Below are 22,284 nucleotides of genomic sequence, written 5' to 3' on the forward strand. Positions count from 1 at the left end.
GAGTGTGGATGTCCACAGTCCACACCAAGAGCGATAACTAGAACGATAACTATAAAGATGTCTTTTAAAAAAATCACAACTCAAGTGGATGGCAGGGTACACACCACAACTATAACGACAACAACAGTGATGAACGATATCGATCACTTTCAGAGCGACTTCATGAAAGATAGAAACACTGACACGTCAGACAGCCGATCCAAATCCATCCGAATTTGGCCTTAGGGTGTCCTGAATCTCCTGAGAGGCAAGTGGTTAGGGCACATACCGCATGGGTGTAATGTGCCCTGACCAACGAAGCCCCGGTTCGATTTCTGGCCGGGCCATTTGCTGCATGTCATTCACTTATTCCTGTGTCTCAGCTATCTCTGTCAAAAAAGACTTAAAAAATCCCCAGAAATATCTTAAAAATACAACAAACAGCCTCAGATTGACTTCCTGTCAGTTCACATGCACGCAGGCTCACGGACAAAACCACATGAGAAGACGCCACCGATCCAAGGTCAACGGGTTGATGTCATTCTGTGGCCAGAAATGGGTCAATTGTTGTGCAAGGCGCTTTTGATGTCACACTGTGTCCATTGTCCCAGATGAAAATAGCCCGAGCAGGTCCTGAAAGGAGTGTTATTTAGTGTAGTAACAGGATGCCTATGTCCTCCATTCTCTTACTATGGGCTTACATCACAGAGGAATGGACTGTTAACATGAATAGTCATTAATGGAATGGGGTGGAGCCAGCGCGGTCACATTCACTAGGCTATCAGGTCACTGGGGTTTGACGAAATATGTAGAGCATGGGGACCGTGTTGAGGTCAAAGAGGTGGGATTGCTGGGCCTGTGTATGAGATGTTGAGTGTGTGTCTGCCTTAAAAGACAAAAGTCAAAACACACACAGTAGATTGGTCCCCAGAACACAGTCTGGTCCCACTTCTGGACATGCTACACACCACAGTATCTTCTAAGCCAAAAGGCTAACACTAAAACCGGTGGCCATGCCGAGGGGGGCAGCCTCTTCTCCACATTAAATATAGAGATACAAGAACACCAGAATGCCCTGTTTTTTGTTTTCTACTGTATGGATAAAAGCAGAAGGGCGGATACTTTCTATGAATTATTGACCGTATTATCTTATATTATCAAACATTCATTAACAGAGCTGCTTCCTGGTGGCTGTACTCCTAATTCTCCACCCCTCTATTTAGACCACATGCACACCCACAGCATTCTGCTGTAAGGATAAGGCCAGTGTAGTTTTATTTTTGATGTGCTGGGATGGAAAATCAATTACAATATTTGTTACGGCGATTTGTTTAGATATTTTAAGAAAACTCCTCCTGCAGGACACAAAATGACAGAGAAAAACAAAACATGCATAAACAAAGACTAACTATACAATAAAATAAAATAAAAAATAAAAGAAACGAAAGAACACATGGTTGGGACCGATGACAATCAATAAGCAGGGATAGTTAGAGTCCATAGGTGAAGGATGCACCATAGCAGCCGGGCATCAGGTCATATTGTCAAGCAGTGCCTGGAATGGCTTCCACATTTTGGGGGGTTTAGCTTCTGTCCACTGTGACGGATTTGTTCCATCTTGGCGATGAAGAGCATCTCGTTGAGCCATTTCTTGAAACATGGAGACGTTGGAGACTTCCAGGTAGCAACCATGCCCGCCTTGAGCATCTGTTTTTGGTAGGAGGGAAGGGCCTCCTCAGCCTCTTTCTAACCTCTGTCCCTCATTCCTTCCCTCCCTCAGAGAACCACACAGGCCTGATGAACGGCAAGGACGGCCACGACCACGTGGACGAGGAGCTGTCCAAGCGCGTCAGCCAGCTCACCACCAGCGTGGAGAGCGTGGAGATCACGGTGCGCCCCGGCGAAAAGATCGAGGAGTCCCTCTCCCCGGAGAGCTCGCCCTCCAAGTCGCCCAACACCAAGAAGAAGAAGAAGTTCCGCACCCCGTCCTTCCTGAAGAAGAACAAGAAGAAAGAGAAGACGGAGGCCTGAGAGGAAACAGGTGGAGGCGGGCCGGGGAGGGCAGGGCAGTGTAGGGGGGAAACCCCCATGGCTTGAGCCTGATTCATACTTCATTGCACGACACTGTCGCTCGCCAAAAAATAACAGATTTTTAAGCAAAAACGTGACACGTCATATAATGAAGTATGAACTAGGTTTATTCATCCTTGTTTTTGTTTTGTTTTTTGTCTGTTTCAGTGTCTGTTTTTTTTCATCTTTTGTTTTTTATTTTATTTGTTTCTTTTTATTATGTTTGTTTTTAACATGGTTCTTTTATGTACAAAATGTATTTTTGGGGTGTGGAGAAAAGATAGATTTTAAAAAATGTAATGAATTGGTTGTATAAAAAAAAAGAGTCTCGGCTTCTGCAAAAGTGCAGGACTGTTTGATAGGGAATAAGGAGGGGGTTCAAAAGCTCCAGCAAATCCCCAGGTACATAGCCTGTCTAAATCATACCTTATCTCCTACTTGGGCTCCAGTCAGAAGTAATGTGGACTCTTCTGGCTGACAACCCCCCGTACATCCTGAGTAACTGGCTCATCCTGTGTTGTGTGTTCCTGGGCTGATAATGGAATTTGAAACCGCCGTGTATAAATTTTACAAGTCCATAAAGGCACTATCAGTGATCTAGAAACTGCACATGTGGAGCTCAGCGTACAGAAATTACCTTTTTCTTTCTATTTTACATGCTCTTCGGTCACTTGACTCTGGATAGTGAACCCCAATGACCATAAAGACTACATGAAATGATGGTCACACTGGAACACTGGTCATGGAAATGCAGCCACGGGGGCTGCGCTGATTTCCTGTCTTTTCTCTTTAACCTTTTTCTTCCTTGCTCTCTCCTCAGTCTCTCTTCAACAGTTTCTCTATTCGCCCCCAAGCGAGCTTCTCTGTGTGCAACTGTTGCCATCCACTCTTCCTGCTACCTGCACTGAACCGCAATAATGCCACGGTTAAGTGAAAGGGAGAGCTGCTGCATGTAGACAACAGGGCTCTCGCACGTCGACAAGTGTTGCAGGACAGGAAACACACTGACTTGCACCATCTCAACACATTCATGTAGTACATTAATGTGCTATGCTCTTCATCTCAACTTTGCCTCACTAAAAGAAAGAAAAGTTAAAATAAATAAATAATGATAGAAAGGTGCACTCAATAGAGCACAAATCTTCACCAGGAGGCATGTCCTAATAATAATACTTGTTTGATGAAACGTCAAACTGCATCTCTCTCTCCCTCTCTCTCTCTAATAGTTGAACATAGTGCTGTGATGTTGTGTGGTTTCCCACCAGGAGGACGTGCCACTTTGAGTTGTGACATGAGCACAACTTGGCCCTTAGTTCAAAACAGAACATGTGCTGGTGCAGTGAAAATGACTCAAACAGAAGTTGTTGTTTGGTGGCGTAATGAGTTTCTTATACGTCTCCTCTCAGCCTCTTCCTCGCATAGGAATCTAAAAAAAAAGCCCTGTGGGTACTTGCCAATTCCTCAGTCGGAGAAAACCAATTAACCCTACGTGCACATGAAAGCAGACTCATATTGTTTGACAGAGTGACGGGAAGCCATGTCTCTCTCTCTCTCCCCCCCTCTCTTTCTCTCTCTGTATGTGTGCGTGTGTCATTAGGCACTCTGTGGAAGAGGCAGGCATGTACTTCAACAAGCATTATCTGTTATATACGTTTCAAATAGGAAGAATAGTACAACATAGTCGACAACCATGAATGCTGAAACTTTGGTTGCTGTAATCATTTAATGGGGGTATGTTTTTGCTCATACAGTAACACAGCCATCACATCTTGCATGTCTGCGATTGTCTAGTGCCAGGTCTATAGCCTGGCGGGACACTTATCCTATCGCCTGCTGCGATCGGCCAGTTCCTGTCCATAGCCTGGTGGGACGCTTATCCCACAGCCTGGAGGGACACTTGCACTGCAATTAAAAATTCCAAAAAAATTACATAGTTGTTGTTGACGGATTTGAAACATATTACAGAATTGAGGTCCTTGGCCAGCTGCCAGTGTGCACAAGAGATATGCTTGCTGATTGGCCTAGATGTTTGTGAGGTGAACTGCAGACAGACACACAGACAGGGGCTAAAACAAGCTCTCCGCCTGGCGGAGATAAACAAACAAACAAAAAAATCACGTTTTAGTGAAGCATCATTGTTTTGGTTTTCTTTCTTGTAACTACACTTGGAACAGAACACCCCTGTCATCTCATGAAATGTTTTTTTGTTTTTTAATTGAACACAGAAATTTGGTATTAGTCAACTCTATTTTGTACTCATTTCTATACTTTTACAGAGAATACAAAATGTTAAGCATGTTTATTTTGCAAGAAATCAGAATTTATATGGCTGACCATGTTCTTCTGTATTGATGCCTGGTTTCTCAAATTATCTTGTAGACATCAGATAACTAAAATATTACTATATAACAGATATATGAAAACTGGATGTGTTGGCTATAGATTTTTTAAACTATATATTTTTATTTTATTGTGCTGCACTTTTCTTGTGGTATATAACACAATGTAGTTGCAGGTGGTCTCACCGGTGAATCAGAGTGTTTGATATTGGTAAGGGTTTTGCTGGAACAAGCAACAAGCTAGTTGTGAAATACAGGGAACGGTTTAGGAATTCATTGGTCTTTACACTTGGAAGATTGTAATGTACTCAACAAGCATATGAGCAATCTGGTGCTGAAATGCAACGTAAGACTATCCGCCATTAGCTGGAACCAGAGTTATTGGTCATGAGCATGAAACGGCAATTTTGTTTGGTGTGTTTTTGTGTGTGTATTTTAAGCCATATTATATTGTTGTTTTTTTCTCTCCAATATTCTAATCATGAGGTTAGCAAATCTCATGAGTCCACTTTGGCATCAAGGGACCCTGTGGAGAGCTCTTCAATTACCCCAATGACTGCATTCAACGCCCCCAGGATCTCAAATAGTCTGCATTTTTTGTACAGTACACAGTAAAATCCTCAGTGTTAATTCAACTCTTGAGGGTATACTGTACAAATGTAACATGTTACATTTGTATACTCTCTGAGTTACAAATGGATAAAATAACTGAGGATATACTTTTACTGTGTAGCCACGCTCACAGGAGCCACGCTCGCTCAATTTTCCATTTGCTTGCATCATGAACTGGATCTTATTTACCCGAAATAGGAAACAGTTGGAGACAACGCTATGAAGAGGAAATATTGATGTTTTTATTTGTATTTGATTTATCAGTTGGCCCTGTCATTTCAATTGTAAACCTCCCTCATGTAATTTCTCAAAAACAAAAAAATGAAAACGTGCATGAAGTAACCATCAAATGACCCATGGCGGAACCTGTAAAAAAGAACGGGTTGTCACATATCCTTCCCTCTGAAATACAATTAAGCAGTTTTGTACCAGATGTACCAATATCCCAGCTAGCAATGTGAAATATTGGAATTTAGATCATGGGAAGGGAGGTTACAGAGCTAAAGTGTGTGTCTTTAACTGTGTTAAACAAGAACTTTGTTTTTGCTCTGGGCAGAGCTTTGCTTGGTATTACACGCATGCAACAGAGGGAGAAGGTGTGAGCGAGTTGGGAAGTGGAAGTGTTTATTGTGTGGAAAAGGGTAAAGAGAACCTGACATTAATGCACCATATTTTTATTGCTCAAACTGTCCTTTTCCTTAAACTCATTTCTCTTTCTGGAAACCTTTTTTCCCCTTCTCATCCTCCATTTGTCTCGCATTATGCATTTATTCTTCCCTTTTTAGTTTACAGACAGCACTAGACTTTTTGTATTAACCATTTTATGAACATAAATTTCTCCCGGATGAACTGAATGTGCATTTGCATTCTTTTATTTTTGTTTTTCTAATTTCCAACAGTTTGCACCTTGTTTTACTAATGCCTCTCTGTCCACCATTTTGTTCTCTGTTTGTAAGAATAATAATACATTTTCTTTGGCATGCCAGAATGAGCCAAGCTACTTTGTGACCTGTGAAAATCCTATATAAATGGTTATCTAATGGAGTTGCTTTTTAGATGTACTGCTAATCAGTGTAAATTCACAAATAAAACTGTATTTTAAGAAACGGAAGCTCATTCTCCATGTTTGTGAAAACCGGAGGGGCATTGACATTGAACATTCATGAACAACCCACCCTGTTTTTAAGTTGAGCATAACCCATGCACACTCATTTTAATTTTATACTCATATCATAAACCAATCGGTATATTGGCGTACACATCAGGTAACATGATTCAGTTGTGACAAATGTAATGCTGCTTCTCAAGCCATGATATTGTAATGATGCTACAGGACAATGATATATTTATAAAGCCCTATGCAGTATAGTGGCTCTGTGACCAAGCAAAAACAGTAGTGGTGCCTTTCTCATTGATGTTAAAAGATAATGAAATATGGATCTGGAGAACAGTTCAATGAACCATATATCAATCTAAAGTTGATGGCACAATGACAGTGACAGAGAGGATGCTACGTGTAAATGAGAGAGTGAATGTGTTAAATGAAGATATTGATGGGAACTGTCGCACGTTTATAGGAAGGGCAGTGAGGAAGTGTGGAAATTTATAAAAAACGTAATGTCAAGAATTTGATAATGACTGCTATGACTCCAGTTTAGAAATGCCAACGTGTTCATTTGGCCACCAAAGAGTCTGGTCAAAGTGAGTGCTTCACTTTAGCCAAGAACCGAATCAATCTGACACTCTCTCCCAGAACAACAGGGGGCTCTAGAGTTTTATATTTCATGCTGGTGCAAACCAGTTACAGGCCTTTGACACAAAATGGCATTTATATTGCACATGGAACATAGACTGTTCATAAACTATCCAGGCAACTGGGGGAAGATGTGTGTTTGCACAGCCAATGTGCCTTGACTACATTTATCCTCAGATGTAAAAGAGAAAATATGCAAGCATGATATCAGGACACAGAGCACTAGTACTGTATGTCTTAGGTCAGCGATTCCCAACCTGTGGGCCCCCAAATAATTGGCAAAACACTAAGGTTTTATTGATAATATATCATTTATATAAAAATAAATAATGTATATATTTTTTCATTGTGTTTTCATTGTGATACTGATAAATAGGAACCTAAAGTATACTATGTTAGTTCCACTGGTTCAAGCCGGAACACCATCGATTGATTGATCATTAAAATAAACATGCACTGAAAATGCACACGCCGAATGGCTGCCGTGTTAAGTGGTTGTGTTTGCTTTCGGGATTTTCAAGTGGGCCCTGATCCAGTAAGGTTTGGGAACCACTGTCTTAGGTGGTTGAGTTGCTGCCCATGGCTTGTACCCGTATTTGTATTCCAACAAAACAAATGTTTTCTGACCGTCTCAGTCAGTCTGAACCCTTGGAATCAGCTCTAGTACCAGTGTGTGCATTGAAAAAAACAGCAGCCACTGGTTTGACCAAAAGGAGAGACTACAGTGAAAATGCTATGGAATGGAGAGAGATAACATTGATTCACATTTTAGTTGTCTTCACTTGTAGCCTATCTTTCGTAGTGACATGTTTTACATATTGATAGTGTAGCTTCCAAACAGGTGTATTATTATTAATACTGTGTTTAACTCTCGTCCTGGCATCAATGAATGTGATCAATATATGGCACTTTATTTGGTGAGTTTTCTGCTATGAACAATAAATGGTGTATGATTATTTTGGCTCCTTATTGCATTTATGTGTCTTGTGAGTCGTGACAACCATGAGGGTTTTTATTTGCTAAAGATAGATCAATGTCCAAACTAAGCACGAGTTAACTAAAATGTGTTCACTAAAACAAAATAAGAATATTACTTTATTGCCTTCTGCCCAACCCTCCTAAATACACACATAAACACAGTTTCCTACACCTACTGTATCTATTACATCAGAATGGTCAGAGCACAGGTTCAGTATAATGCAGCACCCCTGGAGAATTTTGTGAGTTCAGTGCCTTGCTCAAGGACACTTTGGCAGAGTATAGGCACTGTAAATATAGTACCTGCCACCCTGCAGTCAGCTGGCTGGAATAATGGTCCAGTGCGTTAGCTACAGCTGTGTCTCACTTGAGGCAGCGACCGTCAAGGCCAACTTAACACCCCCAGAAGGAGGCCATGCTGGGAAGAAGAGAAAAAAAGAACATGAACCCAAACCAAGAGAAAACCTTAAATGCAAATATGCTTGAAGGGTTTGTTTCAATAATGCAGTGTCAATTCAATGTTACTAAAAATGACACTTAAATCAAAATCTTGAAACAAGCACAGTTTCTCCAGAACACATGAAGTTATCCTACCCCATTGCTGGACTTTGAAATCTAATGCAAATGTAATGAAATCTAAATGCAAGATCAAGTTATTTATTAAAGTTGGTTTGCATTAGAACCTGGTCAGCTCTCTCCTCTCCTCCAGACGGAGTCATGCTGTGAGTGTCAAAACAATGAGCCTACTCAAATCCAGATGGATGCCCTGCTGGGACTCTGGGAGGGGGAGAAATCATGATCTGTCCGTTTTGGGGGAGTACTACCCCCCACCCCTGCCCGACAACCCATATCTCAGACTAATGCTCACTGTGCACTGTGTAATGGTGACTGGATTCCCCAGTGTGAGAATCATCAGTGAATGAGGGACTGGTAAACAACGTTTTGGCCAGGCCCTATATACCACCAACACACTCCAAATGGAATGTTTTTAAATATAAACGGACACACAATGTGATGTGTTCAGTTAGTGTGGGAGTACGGTTGGTTCTTTTCCCAGATGCCTGCCAGTATGTGTGAGGTAATATGATGTGTGAGATGAGGAGTAAACAACATGTTGACGACACCTCCACTTGCTGTTAAACCATCAGTTAAATGTTCAGTTCCTCAGTGACAGATTGTGATCCCCCTGGTTCTGTGTCAAGCTCAGTTTCCCAAAAGCATAAGCCATTTAGTGGATGCTTTTATGCAAAGCGCTTTAAACTACCATGAGTGTATGTATTTTACCATGGGTGGGCATAGTCCAAAACCCCTAATCCCTGTGTTAATGCTACTGGGCTATAGTTCTAAATTCACCTTTGATCTATTTAAAGTTGTGAGGGGGGGGGGTGCTGAAAGCAATATTTTGTAAAGGGGGGTGCTGAGGTGCTCTTGGATACATAGTCTTGATACTGACATGGTCATGGTCAGTATCATGTCAGTATCATGTCAGTATTATGGTCAGTATCATGTCAGTATCATGTATCATGGTCAGTATCATGTCAGTATTATGGTCAGTATCATGTCAGTATCATAGTCAGTATCATGGTCTGTATCATGTCAGTATCATGTCAGTATCATGTAATTAACATGTCAGTATCATAGTCAGTATCATGGTCTGTATCATGTCTGTATCATGTCAGTATCATGGTCAGTATCATGGACAGTGTCATATGACAGGTATGTGACAGGGCTTATCCTTGTTTAGGGATCTGATAGCCTCTGTTTTTTTGTTTTTTTTAAAAACACGCACTTGCCAATCCACATGGTCACAAACAGTCCATTACTGGGGTGGTGTTTGTCCTTCATAATCCTTTTTACCCTGCTCAAACACCTGCTGTCGTATGCTTGGTCTCAGTGCGCCTCCGATCATAGCCAGTGAGGAACCCATTTCCCCCCTTTCATACATCAGCGACCCAGGTCAGATAATCCATGTTGACCTATTCACAACAACAGCAAGCACAGGTTTTTATCTGGGTGGTTGCTATGGTGTAAAAGGCAAATAAACAAAGTCTCTGGTATAAATGTGACGGTAGATTTTAATGGCTAGAGACAATTGAGCTTAGAGCTGACACGTTGTTTACTTGAATCTGTCTAGACTGTTGGGGAAAATCAGTGCGAGTAAAACACACCTCTAACAACATTGATGTGTCCCTGAGCACTTAAACCTGAGAGGTTTGAAGAAATTGCTTGGTGGGCAACAGGGCATAGCTGTGGTTATATTAAGTAGCTCCTGGAGTTGAGTGTTTTTGTATAATACTCTTTTTGCCTACTTCCCTGGGTGTCTTTGTTTTTTACTAAACCTATACTAAACAAGTGTTAATAATATCTGGATAGAAGATTAACCAGCTATTTGGCTAGTAATAAACAAAAGATCTCAGAATGTGAATGTATCATGGACTATTTGGCTGCGAACCCAGCCCCACAACTTATGCCATATGGAGGGGACAGGCACGCGACTGCGCGCACACACACACACACACACACACACACACACACACACACACACACACACACACACACACACACACACACACACACACACACACACACACACACACACACACACACACACCACGCGCATGCACGTGCACGCACGCACACTCACACACATTGTAGGCTACCCTGTGGTGTACAATTCTGTTTAGTAACAGACTTATAGTTGCATGCCGGGGGGTGGAGAGAGACTGTTGGAGAGTTGCCCCTCTGGGCAGCCGCTGTCTGCATATATACCCCTTTGGCCCATCTAATCACTCTATATGTAATAAGGTGAGTGAAATTCTCCAAATAACACCAGTAAACCCTGCCTACTTGGAAGCATTATTTGTTAACGGATCTAAAGCACTGTGAATAGTAAGCATTTGCCATCACAAGACATGTGCTCCCAGGAAGCTGCATGTAGCACTGTATGTATAAGCATAAGGCTCAACTTTGACCTATAAACTACTGGAAAATCAATAGCACAAGTCATGACCCTGCCCCCAGCTCATCTGCCAAGTCTGATCAAAATCAGATTAAAACTGATTTATCACTGGGACAAACAAAAGCAAATAAACAAACAAACAGACAGATGCTAGCAATTACTGTTTGCCCTGTGTGCGGGTGTAATAAGAGATATACAGTACAAATACAGTGTCTGCCTGATTGAACCAGTCGATTAGATTGCCTTTAGCCAGTATCATTTGTTCCCCTAGCTATTGACTTCTTCATCCAAAGCTTGCCATGGGTTATTTATAGGCCACTCTGTCACTAACTCCTCCCATTGTAGAATGAGAACAATCACCCTGTATCCTATTGCTGTTTAGAAATCTAATCCTGCGTAGCCAATCAATAGCATCCCATTTCGTCCTGGTTTGTCAAGATCTCTCTTTTTGTTTAGATGAGTCTTCATTATAATAAACATTGCGTAATAGGAAATCTCTATAGACCTCCAACATCACCTTCGGAATCCACTACATGTATATTGTCTATTGTCGACTGTTCATTGTCTGTCATGGGCTGGGGCGGCACCTGTCAGCAGGGAGTGTTGGGCGGGAGGAGTAGGATGAAGGCTCTATACGTCCTCCCAGTGGGGGCTCCTCACTGGTAGATGAGTCAGTAGGATACAACAGCAGTGACAACACAGAAATGTGTGTGGGGAGGAATCAATTGGCATAGAAAAAGGGGGTAATTTATTAAGTGTTAAATAGCTCTGTACGTATTGCTATATTTGTTCAGTAACATGTCTCTCCAGCTCTTTAGTAAACAGAAAATACATTGTCAGGTCGCGATACCAATCATACAAGTGATAACACAAAGAATTGAGCGGACACATTTTTAACTAGTACACTATACATTTGAACTGATAATCCTTATTAGCTGAAATTGGCAACCCACCTGCAAATGTATTTTCTGTTTATTAAAGAGCTGGAGAGACAGGTAGATCCCTGTTACTTAACAAACACTGTATAGCAATGATTACAGAATACAGTGCTTTAAAGGGCCCACTCTGTGTGGAGTTTGCATGTTCTCCCCGTGTCTCTCAGGGTAGTTGATACCCTCACAAAACATGTAGTAATCCTGGTCACTAAACTCCTCCCCCATGACAGCCGGGGCGCCTGATGGAGGGGAAGGGAACTGGTTGGAATAACGTGTTCCTTCCACGCGCTACGTCCAACCAGGGAAACTCCCTCCTGTCAGGTGGCTCAGTTGGCTCTCATGCATTGAAGGAGGCATGAGCTCGGCCCTGGCCTCCCTAGGCTGGTGAGGGGAGTGTAGTGCCCAGGATCACTTAGAAAAGTGGCACTGGGTGAAAAATAAGGGTTACAAAATCGTAAGATAAAAATTAAGAAAAAAAAAAGAATATATTGCTTTAGCCTTTTAACAAAAAACAAACAAAAAAAATTGTTTTAACTAACAAATGTCACTTGCCCTAACTCATTGCTGAAGCTACCAGAGTTACTGTAACATCATCATTTTGGCTAGAGTTGATCTTTGTTTCTCATCCAAGTCAGGGTTGCTTGATTGTGTCAGAGACCACTGTATTTTCTGTGTTTGGAAGATTAAAATAGTAAAACTTCCTCCAAGATATGTAAGAGATGGTGTAAAAATATAAAGATGTTACTGCAATAGACTGGGATACTCCTTGGTTAAATGTAGACAATTACCATGGATTAGGTCAGATCTGACCTAATCAGATCTAACCTAATCAGTTCTGACCTAGTCAGACAACTATTCCACATTCTCTGAACATTTGAAAATTGTTGGAGGCAACAGTCTGGCTCCCCAGACTAGTTCTGACCTGATCAGATCTGACCTGTAATCAGTCTTTTTAAACTTAGGGATAAGGCCTGGGAAAAATAAAGATCTACTACATCTGATTGGTTAGCATACAAACATTTAAGAAACTTCTGTAAGAAGTCCAACGGTGAAATAAATAGCCTTTCTCAAGCTCTTCGTAACCCCAAACAGTTTCGGAACAGGATGAAAAGTATCCTTAGTCCTAGTTTATGCTCTGTTGCGCAGATCCATGTTAATGATGGAATTTTCCATGACCTGACATTTTCTTGAACATTTTCAATCATACCCTTTCCTCTGTTTGTAGTTTTTACTATTTTATTTCACCTTACTTAAATCATCATTATCAATTCAACTACTAGTGGCTCATTGTCTTTTAGATGAATTTTACCTGAATACATCATGCAAACGTATGCTCCAAATGTTGGCTGTGCTCTTGGAGCTGAAGGCCTAACTTTATCAAATGTGTATTTTTATTTTCCCACCTGCCAACTTATTTAATCTGACCGTATCTACTTGTAAACTTCAATCTATTTGGAAATGCTAAAGTTACTCTACTTCATAAAGGAGGGCATTCACTAGATCTTTATGTTTGTTTATACACAGATTCAAGATTATTTGTAGTTTGTTAATGTGTTGTCTCAAGAAATTTACATTTTGAAATAAATTTAAATAAAATCTACTTTGAATACTTGTTTGGAGCTCTGTTCAATACCAGAATACACGTAGGGTTATCTAGAATCTGATCTGGCAAATTACCGAATATAGGCTGAACTTGTGTAATATGATAATTGCTCATTACTGTCCTGGTTCAGCATCGAGGTTCATAAGTTGGAATGTGTTTATGTTACATCATGTCAAATCATGTTTTCTATGATCGCTCTGTACCAGGCTCAATGTTGAATGAGGTACAGTATGTATGGCATTCACTTTATTAAAAAAAAACATATTACTGCAAAATTGGACAGCTGATCTTAGTATAAAAGGAATGCTACAGAGGGCAATAGGTTGCGGACACACACACACACACACACACACACGCACGCACGCACACACACACACACACACACACACACACACACACACACACACGTGTTTGTTGAACTGTGTGTGTGTGTGTGTGTGTGTGTGTGTGCGTGCGTGCGTGCGTGCGTGCGTGTGTGCGTGCGTGCGTGCGTGCGTGCGTGCGTGTCAACCTCAAGCAACATATCACCTCTTTCAAATCTATCAACAGGCCATTTCAAAAACTGATAAATGATCCTATCTAACGGTCAGGATCTCAGCCAACATGTGGCATTGACACAAGAGAATCGGGGTAGGGATGTAGCTGGACACTGCGCTTTAAAGGAACACAGCTACTCTTGCTTGTTGTTCAGTAAAGCCTCATTTATACTTTGTTGTACAACAGAGAGAGCTTGCAGAAAATAAGCCCTGCCCTTTGCCCTACTTATCTGTAGACACCAGGGAACCAGGAAGGAAGAGATGGAGAAGTCCCTGGAAATGTGCTGAGCTGGAAGCTTGACTTGGCTATGCTAGGCTCAGCAAGGACACAGTAGGACTCGAGTTTGAGTGGTGGGATTGGACAAGGTCATTCTCTGGTACGTTTCTCTCTCCATTCAGGAGGATTATTCTGAGTCAGATTTTGTTGAACTGAACTGGACCAGGCCAGACTGGTTCAAACTGGGTTGGACCATTCTGGACCAGACTTTACTATAGGGAGGATGGTCTCTCGGACTAGTATGTGCAGTGTGACTGGGTTTTGTTTGGTCCACTCTAGCTGGACTAGAATTGGGTACATGGGGGTTGATTTCCTTGGCCTGTACTGACTTACACTGTGCCGAGTTAAGCTGAGCCAGAGGAGCAGATGGCACCCATGGCATGTTCTGCTTGACTGACTACCCCTGTTCCTGCCTAGCCTCCCCTGGCCCCTTCTCCCTTCTTTTCTGACCTCCAGAAAATGCAATAATCCCTTGAGGTCTAACTTCATGAAACGATGGTGTTGTGCACCGAAAACAACACAAATATTTTGCGTGTCATACACCAAAATATAGGCCTACAATAGGCTTATGACAGGCATTGTTGCATGAGGTGTGTGTGTGTGTGTGTGTGTGTGTGTGTGTGTGTGTGTGTGTGTGTGTGTGTGTGTGTGTGTGTGTGTGTGTGTGTGTGTGTGTGTGTGTGTGTGTGTGTGTGTGTGTGTGTGTGGGGGGGGGGGGGGGGGGGGGGGGGGGGGGGGGGGGGGGTGCATGTGCATCTGCACGTATTTCACCCCAGCACTGAGAAAGGGGGTCACCCGCCTCGCCATGAAAGGAGGAGGATGTTTCCCCACAATGCAGTCACAATGCATTTAATGGAGACGGCACCATCTCTCTCTCTCTCTCTTTCTCTCTCTTTCTCTCTACCCCTCTCTCTCCTCTCTGTTTTCTTCTTTCTTGTTTCCACCACACCCCTCCAGGCCCCTCAACCCTGCAACTTCTGCCAACAAAAGGGGTGCGTCGACCGTAAAGGGGGTCAATAAGGTACAACTGGGCTACTGTGGGTTGTGTCTCGTGGGGTAATCCTCTTTTGTATTCAGTCACTATATTTACAATGGAACGCTAATGGGAGGTTTGGATTTCCCTAAGTGACACTGATAAATGGCTGGGAATGTAATGCTGATCCCTCCTCTGGTATCACCGACCCAAGGCCAACCTGAAGTTGGCCGGGGTTAAAACTTTACAGGGATGCTTTGACGTTTTTGATTTATAGTTTTTCCGTCACGAGACATTCATCTCATCGCAAGTGACAATGTTTTGAGTCCGACTCGTACTTAAGTTTAACTAAAAATGTCTTCTTAATGCCGTTATTGTTCCTTGTTGGTTAGCTTGTTGTTAACAGAAAGCATAAAGTCTTTTTTTGTATTGGTTATAGGTTTCATTCAATGTAAAGCTGTTTGCTTTCTTGAAACCAGTATTTCTTGGAATTGGCGTGGTACATGTATTAACAAACGCAGAAAGCACCTACAGTAAAGGCAACAAGTCATTAATTTCCGTGAAGGCCAACGGTGTTTATTTAGCGACACAGAGCATATGGACCCTTGTTCTCTTAATACGATTCATTTTCACCGCTTGAGATGTGTGTTATGTACACAGACACCAACTCATCCCACCGGGAGCCACCATCGTTTTGTCTGGCCTGGATCCCTCTTTTGTCTCTCTCCGTCTATTTATTTTTCCCTTCTGCTTTCCCATCTCCCCCCCTCCCCTATCCTAAAACCCGATATTAAAAAAGGATTACTGAAAATCAAAACACCATGGGTTATTTCCTGCCGTCCTGAGAACTCTCCCCCTGTTGAGAAGACTTTCATCCCTCCCTCTGTCTCTCTCTCTCTCTCTCTCTCTCTCACCCCCCCCCTCTCTCTCTCTCTCTCTCTCTCTCTCTCTCTCTCTCTCTCTCTCTCTCCTTCCCTCGCTATTTCTGTCTCACCCTCTGCCATGTCTGTTCCTCTGTGTCATATCTCCTCCAAGAGGTCATTGGTTCTTCTCAACCTACTTTCTCTGTCCGTCTCTCTCTTCCTCCAGCCTGCCAGTGGACGTTTGGAGGGCAACGAGAACAGCAGTGGGGAATGTGGTGAGGTGGGGTGGGGGAGAGGCAGACTTGTGCCTCCTCAGTGACCATTCCATTACCAGGGTGGGACATGGGAAATGGGGTAGTGTAGGGCGGAGGGCAAGCAAACAGGGCAAAGGTAAAGAAAGCTGCGGTGAAAAGTCAAGGAGAATGACTGACTACAACTGATTATAAGTGTTTCATATTACACATCCACATTTAGAAGAACTTCACATTTAGAAGAACTATCAAGAAGTGCACTTATTATCAAGGAACACATAGGCTAACCATACTGCGCAACACAATAGAGTTCTTCCTCAGCCATCAATGCATGCATGAATGCATAGTTTTGGGACAGTTAGGATGCCCCTCTCCCATTGTTATTCAGACAATAGTTTAAAATATAAGTGATGCAATAAATTCAATGTCAAGTGCTTCAGAAGAATGTCAAGTGCTTCAGAAGAATAATGTTCGTCTATCTAAGAGTTTTGACACGCATAAATGGTCAAATGTATTCTAATTTTCACGCTCTTCTTGAGTTTCACTTTAAAACCTGGAGCAGACTGTTAATGCTGTGTTTGTTTATGGCCAGATGGGCTTCTGTTTTGTGATGTCTACTACTTTCAAAGGGACAGGCATACATTATACTGTAAAGACAAACCCTGTTCTAGATGACGAGGTGGCCAAAGGCCAACCCACGACAACAAAAAAGGCCATACTTGATGAGTGAGTCTATGAATTTTACATTCACCTCGCATTGAAGGTAAAACCTTCTCAAGCTTTATACAGGGGGGGGGTTTCCATGCTCATTTCAGGACATAATTGTTTCACATTTGTTCTTGTTTAGTTTTTTAAAGGTTTTTGTGGCATCTTAGGCTACTTTTTTTTATATGTAGGTAAGTGCACTCCAGAGAGATAGGAAACCAAGGGCGGAGAATGAGGAGAGACAGGGTTTGAATTCAAACCCAGGTCCTCACGCTCACAAGGAACATATGGTCTGTGCACTAACTGGCTGAGCCACCAGGCACCCACTGCTTCACATTTGTACAGTTGGTTAAAGATATTCAGTGGACCAGTGGGTGTTACGGCTGTAGTGGTGTGTGTGTGATTTCGTGTTGCTTGTTCTCTCCTGCAGCTACAGTGAGTGACTGATTGAACACAACTCACCTCCTCAGGGCCTGGTGATTAACCAAATGTACCCTACAGCGTCCTTATTCTAGGCATGTCCCAATAGGTGAATATTACCCGAAAATGGCTCTACAAGCTGCATAGATCGCTTGTACGTTGGCTATTTTCGGCAAATAGATTTAGTGTAGAGGGGGAAAAGGTGGGCTCAAGTACAGACCCCGGGGGACCCCCGGTTAACGAAGTAGTAGGGTTTAAGTGGTGAAAGACCTGAGGAAGCGTGCAGACGGGGCCAGTGGGCCATTCAGCAGTGTGGAGGCTGCGTCTTAATTACACAACTGAGCTAATGTGCTGGTGCTCTAGTTGTGTGTGCACCGGTGTTGGGTGGCTACACTACTCTCTTTTCAAGAGAGTGTGTTTATGTTGTGTTGTATTGTCTCTCTTACACAACTGACCTAGTGATCAAGCGTTGAGTTGCGTGTGTGCGCTGAACTGGTGCTGTTCAGTGACCTCTCCCTCTTGAAGGAAGTGGGTTTGTTGTGTTGTTGTTGTTGTTGTTGTTGTTGTTGTTGTTGTTGTTGTTGTTGTCCTTGTATCCACCAGGTATGTCAGTTTTTAATTTCTTTTGACAGTATATTTTAGTGGTTATCATTCAGAACTTTAGTGTTTCAGTAGATATATTGAACATTGAACTGTCTGTCTTGTTTTTCTGTTTTTTGTTTTGCTTTTCCCCACACTGTCTGTTGTGGGTTGTGTTGTGAAGCACTTTGTAAACTTGTTTTTAAAAAGCGCTATACAAATAAAGATTATTATTTATATGTTTTTTTATCATTATTTTTTACAGAATCTTTGATTATATCATCTTGTCGTTCTTGGTTCCCATTTCCCTGATTAATCTTTACTGTTACTCTCATCTCATTACCCTCATCCCCTAGACGATTTGGGGGATGTAACAGTGGAAAAGGAAGAGTGTGAAAGTTGGAAAGGAGGAGATAAGAGTAGGTGAGAGGTGGCATTTGTTTGCACTTAGTGGTAATGTGTTTATTGACTCACACAACCCCCCTGATTAGTTTTTGGTTTCAATCTTGACTGATGTATTTATCACAGACCCCACCCTTACCACACCTGCTTGTATGCAAGTGATTTGACATGATTTCACACGCTTACCATTGCTGCCTGAGGAGAAGTTCTTGTAGTCAAAACGCTTTGCTTTGTAGTCTGTCTGTAAGATTTTAGTTGTAACAAATTGCTGTTTGAAAACTATTCTTTTGCATTGTACAGTGGTCTCAGTAGTTGTTTTTGCATTTGCACTGTAACATTCTCTTCTCTCTTCACCCCAAATCAGGATTCACTCACAGCATTACAATTTGTATACCTACATGATACACATAAGCATACACATGCAAACATACATACACAAAGTGAACACAGAAGCAGTGATGATGAACGGCTTCCCTCACTCCATTCATAGAAGAACACACATCACACACTTTCAGTATACTCTCTAAAGCATTCATACCACCCTCCCGATCTCTTTCCAATACACACACACACACACGCACACACACACACACACACACACACACACACACACACACACACACACACACACACACACACACACACACACACACACACACACACACATACACACACACACACACACACACACCCCCACACCCACCCACACCCACACACACACACACACACACACACACACACACACACACACACACACACACACACACACACACACACACACACACCCACGCCCACACCCACACACACACACACACACACACACACACACACACACACACACACACACACACACACACACACACAAACACACGCGCATGCACACACACATAATACACACATACAATACAGTACACGCCTACTTGCAAACAATCTCCCCTCCCTCGTTTTCTCTCCCTGATGCCTAATTTATGCTTCGTTGTGCGACGCGTTGTGAGCTCACAGTTTTATGGTCCACGACACCGTCGTACAACAAAGTATAAATCAGGCGATTCGGGCCTAATGCTAACACACACACACACGCTCACATAACTCTTTACATTGTGCACACTGTATGGTGCAGCTGCCAAAGAGCCTACATCCATCCCACTGCCCGTTCATAATACACACATTGTGGCCAAATCCCCAGGATACAGAATGGGTTGACAGGCGGTTCACTGTGCCTAGGGTCCCTTGAGATAAGCCATTGTAAGCCTTTCAGTGTCACAATATAGGCTCCAATTCTACAAGATTGGATATGGGTCAATGGGTCATAGGCGACTAACTGCCGTGTATTACATAGGAATTACTGTACAGTATTTATGTAAGTGTGTATGCCTGGCTCAACCCCTCCCCAAAACCCCACCACAAGCATCTCTCCATATGCACCACAGATCAGATTATCCCTTATCGAATGGTGCCCTCCATCAAATCCATGTCCACTTAGGCAAAGTAGACCTTGGTTGTCTACATGCTTTGGGTGTAAACGTCGTGGTGGGTGAACGTCGACTAACGACTAACGTGTTGTTATCAGAGAAGTGGCACGTCCTCTGTTGTCATGGCTGTGGTCATGGAACTGTGGTATCTAACCATCTGATTAAGTAGAAGTTTCTTCTTGCCTGGCAGGAGGTCAAGTTAACAAAACAAAGCGGCTACGTTCTAGCGGGTTAAGGGAGAGATGCTTACATCACTGGCTCCTGCTGTCGATAGCTCAATAAAACAGTCTTTGTCAAGGACGAAAACAATCTTTGAGATATAGCTTTGATTGACCTCTTTCTCTCTGTCTCTCTGTCTCTCTGTGTCTCTCTCTTTCTCTCTCTCTCTCTCTCTCTCTCTCTCTCTCTCTCTCTCTCTCTCTCTCTCTGCCTCCATTTCTCTCTGGAGAGATTGAGAGAATGAAGGATAGAGACAGACAGTTCCTGTATAACTCTGTCCCTTTCCCTTTCTCTCCTCTATTTTCTTCCTTTGTTTCTCATTTTATTCTCTCTCTCTCTCTCTCTCTCTCTCTCTCTCTCTCTCTCTCTCTCTCTCTCTTTCTTCTCCGTTCCTTCCATTCCATCATTACACTCATTACAGTAATCTCAAGCAAAGAAGAGGTTACCTATTGGGGCTGTATTATTGACGACAAACTGACGGGTGAAAGAATGGCATCAAAAGTGATCAAGAAAGTCAATCAAAGAACAACATTTTTGGGCAGGATTTTCTCTTTTGTCAACAAAGGTGTCTAGCTGGAGCTCTCATTCAATGCCATTTTGATTATGCTTGAACCTATTGGTTCTCCAACATCTCAATGTCACTAAAAATAAGCTTCAGACCTCCCAAAACAAACTGATACGACTACTTCTCGGCCTTAAGCCCATGACCCACCTAATTCCAACACAATTTGCTAGTTTGTGATGGCTCAGGGTAGAAGACAGGGTTTGGCAAATATCAATGGGATTGGTAATTAAGATCGTCAAAGGGACAGTGCCCTCATACAGTACCTGTCTAACTACTTCTCCAAAGTGAGTGACACCCGCAGCCACAACACTAGAGGGAGCAACCATGATCTGATCCCACCCAAATTTAGAACAAACATGGGAAAATACTCATTCTACTCTGACATCATCCATTAAAGGATGAGAAACACTGGCCTGAAAAAACATCTATCAGGAGGAGACCACAAAGGGAGGTAAAGGTAATTTCCAATCTCTTTTGTACATAAAGTGTTTGTATGTGTTGATGACATGTATTATTGTGTACATTTTTTATGCCATGTTGATGAATTGAATACATATAGAACCACGATGGAAACAAGTCCCCAGGACTTTTTTTGTGTTATCCTTTTAGCCTTAATGTCTTAGTGTTTACATTTCTGACTAATAAAGTATTCAATCAAATGAATCAATAAAAAACTCTCTCTCTCCTTCTCTCTAGACCCCCTCTCCCCTCTCTCTCTCTCTCTCCCTCTCTCTCTCTCTCACACACACACACACACACACACACACACACACACACACACACACACACACACACACACACACACACACACACACACACACACACACACACACACACACACACGCGCACACGTTCTCTCTCTCCCCCTCTGCCTCCCTTCTTCTCTCTGCCTCCCTTCCTCTCTCTCTCTCTCTCTCTCTCTCTCTCTCTCTCTCTCTCTCTCTCTCTCTCTCTCTATCTCCCCCACTTCATTCCTCCCACCTTCATGTGTGCCCATGTGATCTGGCTAGTAGGCGCGCAGGGTCGCGGGCCAGTGGTGAGGGGGCGTCGTGGGGGTGGAGAGCGTCTCTAAGCCCTTCTTGTTATAAGCAGGGCCCCCCTCTCCGCCGTGTCTTTCTGTGGGGAGCTGAAATGAACTCCATGGGAGGGCAGGCTCTGTTGCAGGCGTCGCCTTGCACCCCGCCCCAAAGCTGAGGAGGGTCAACCATCTGCGCCCTTTGTCTGCGGGGAGAGCTACCCCCTTTTCTTCTCCGCACACCCGTCCGTAGACAGGCATACACACAGACGTCTGCGCACACACGTATCCTCTCTCTCACTCTCTCACACACACACACACACACACACACACACACACACACACACACACACACACACACACACACACGCACGCACGCACACACACACACACACACACACACACACACGCACAGGCACAGGTCTGCCCCCCCCCATATCTCTGTCTTGCTCTCTGTTTCATTTTCTCTCAATCATTGCATCTATTTCACTTTCTGTTCTGAGGAACCATTGAAGGATGTAAGAAAGAAAGTAGTAAAGACGGAATGAAGGAAGGAAGGAAGGAAGAAAGGAAGGAAGGAAGGAAAGTAGGAAAGAAGGAAAGAAGGACAGAGGGAAAGAAGGAAAGAAATAAAGTAAAGAAAGAAAGAAAGAAAGAAAGAAAGAAAGAAAGAAAGAGAGTGTGGGTTCAGTTTGAAGCAGTCCTTTGTGTTTTTTTTGTGCAGCTGGTGTTCTTCATCTCTCAGTATGAAATATCAACGTTTTTCTCTTCTGCTTTCT

At 42.8% G+C, this 22,284-nt stretch overlaps 1 protein-coding gene across 7 annotated transcripts in view; it reads left to right on the forward strand.

Moving 5' to 3' along the window:
• add3a (adducin 3 (gamma) a) overlaps positions 1–6,111 on the forward strand; it is a 130,019-nt gene extending 123,908 nt beyond the window's left edge. For all 7 annotated transcript variants that reach the window (XM_084078384.1, XM_084078383.1, XM_084078385.1 and 4 more), the window contains one exon: positions 1,760–6,111. In XM_084078384.1, the coding sequence (XP_083934510.1) occupies positions 1,760–2,010 (251 nt within the window). In that variant the 3' untranslated portion in view covers positions 2,011–6,111. The remainder of the gene's footprint in view (positions 1–1,759) is intronic.
• The last annotated feature ends 16,173 nt before the right edge of the window (positions 6,112–22,284 follow it).

This window comes from Gymnoscopelus microlampas (assembly GCF_963454915.1).
Source record: "Gymnoscopelus microlampas genome assembly, chromosome: 2".
Lineage (NCBI taxonomy): Eukaryota > Metazoa > Chordata > Actinopteri > Myctophiformes > Myctophidae > Gymnoscopelus > Gymnoscopelus microlampas.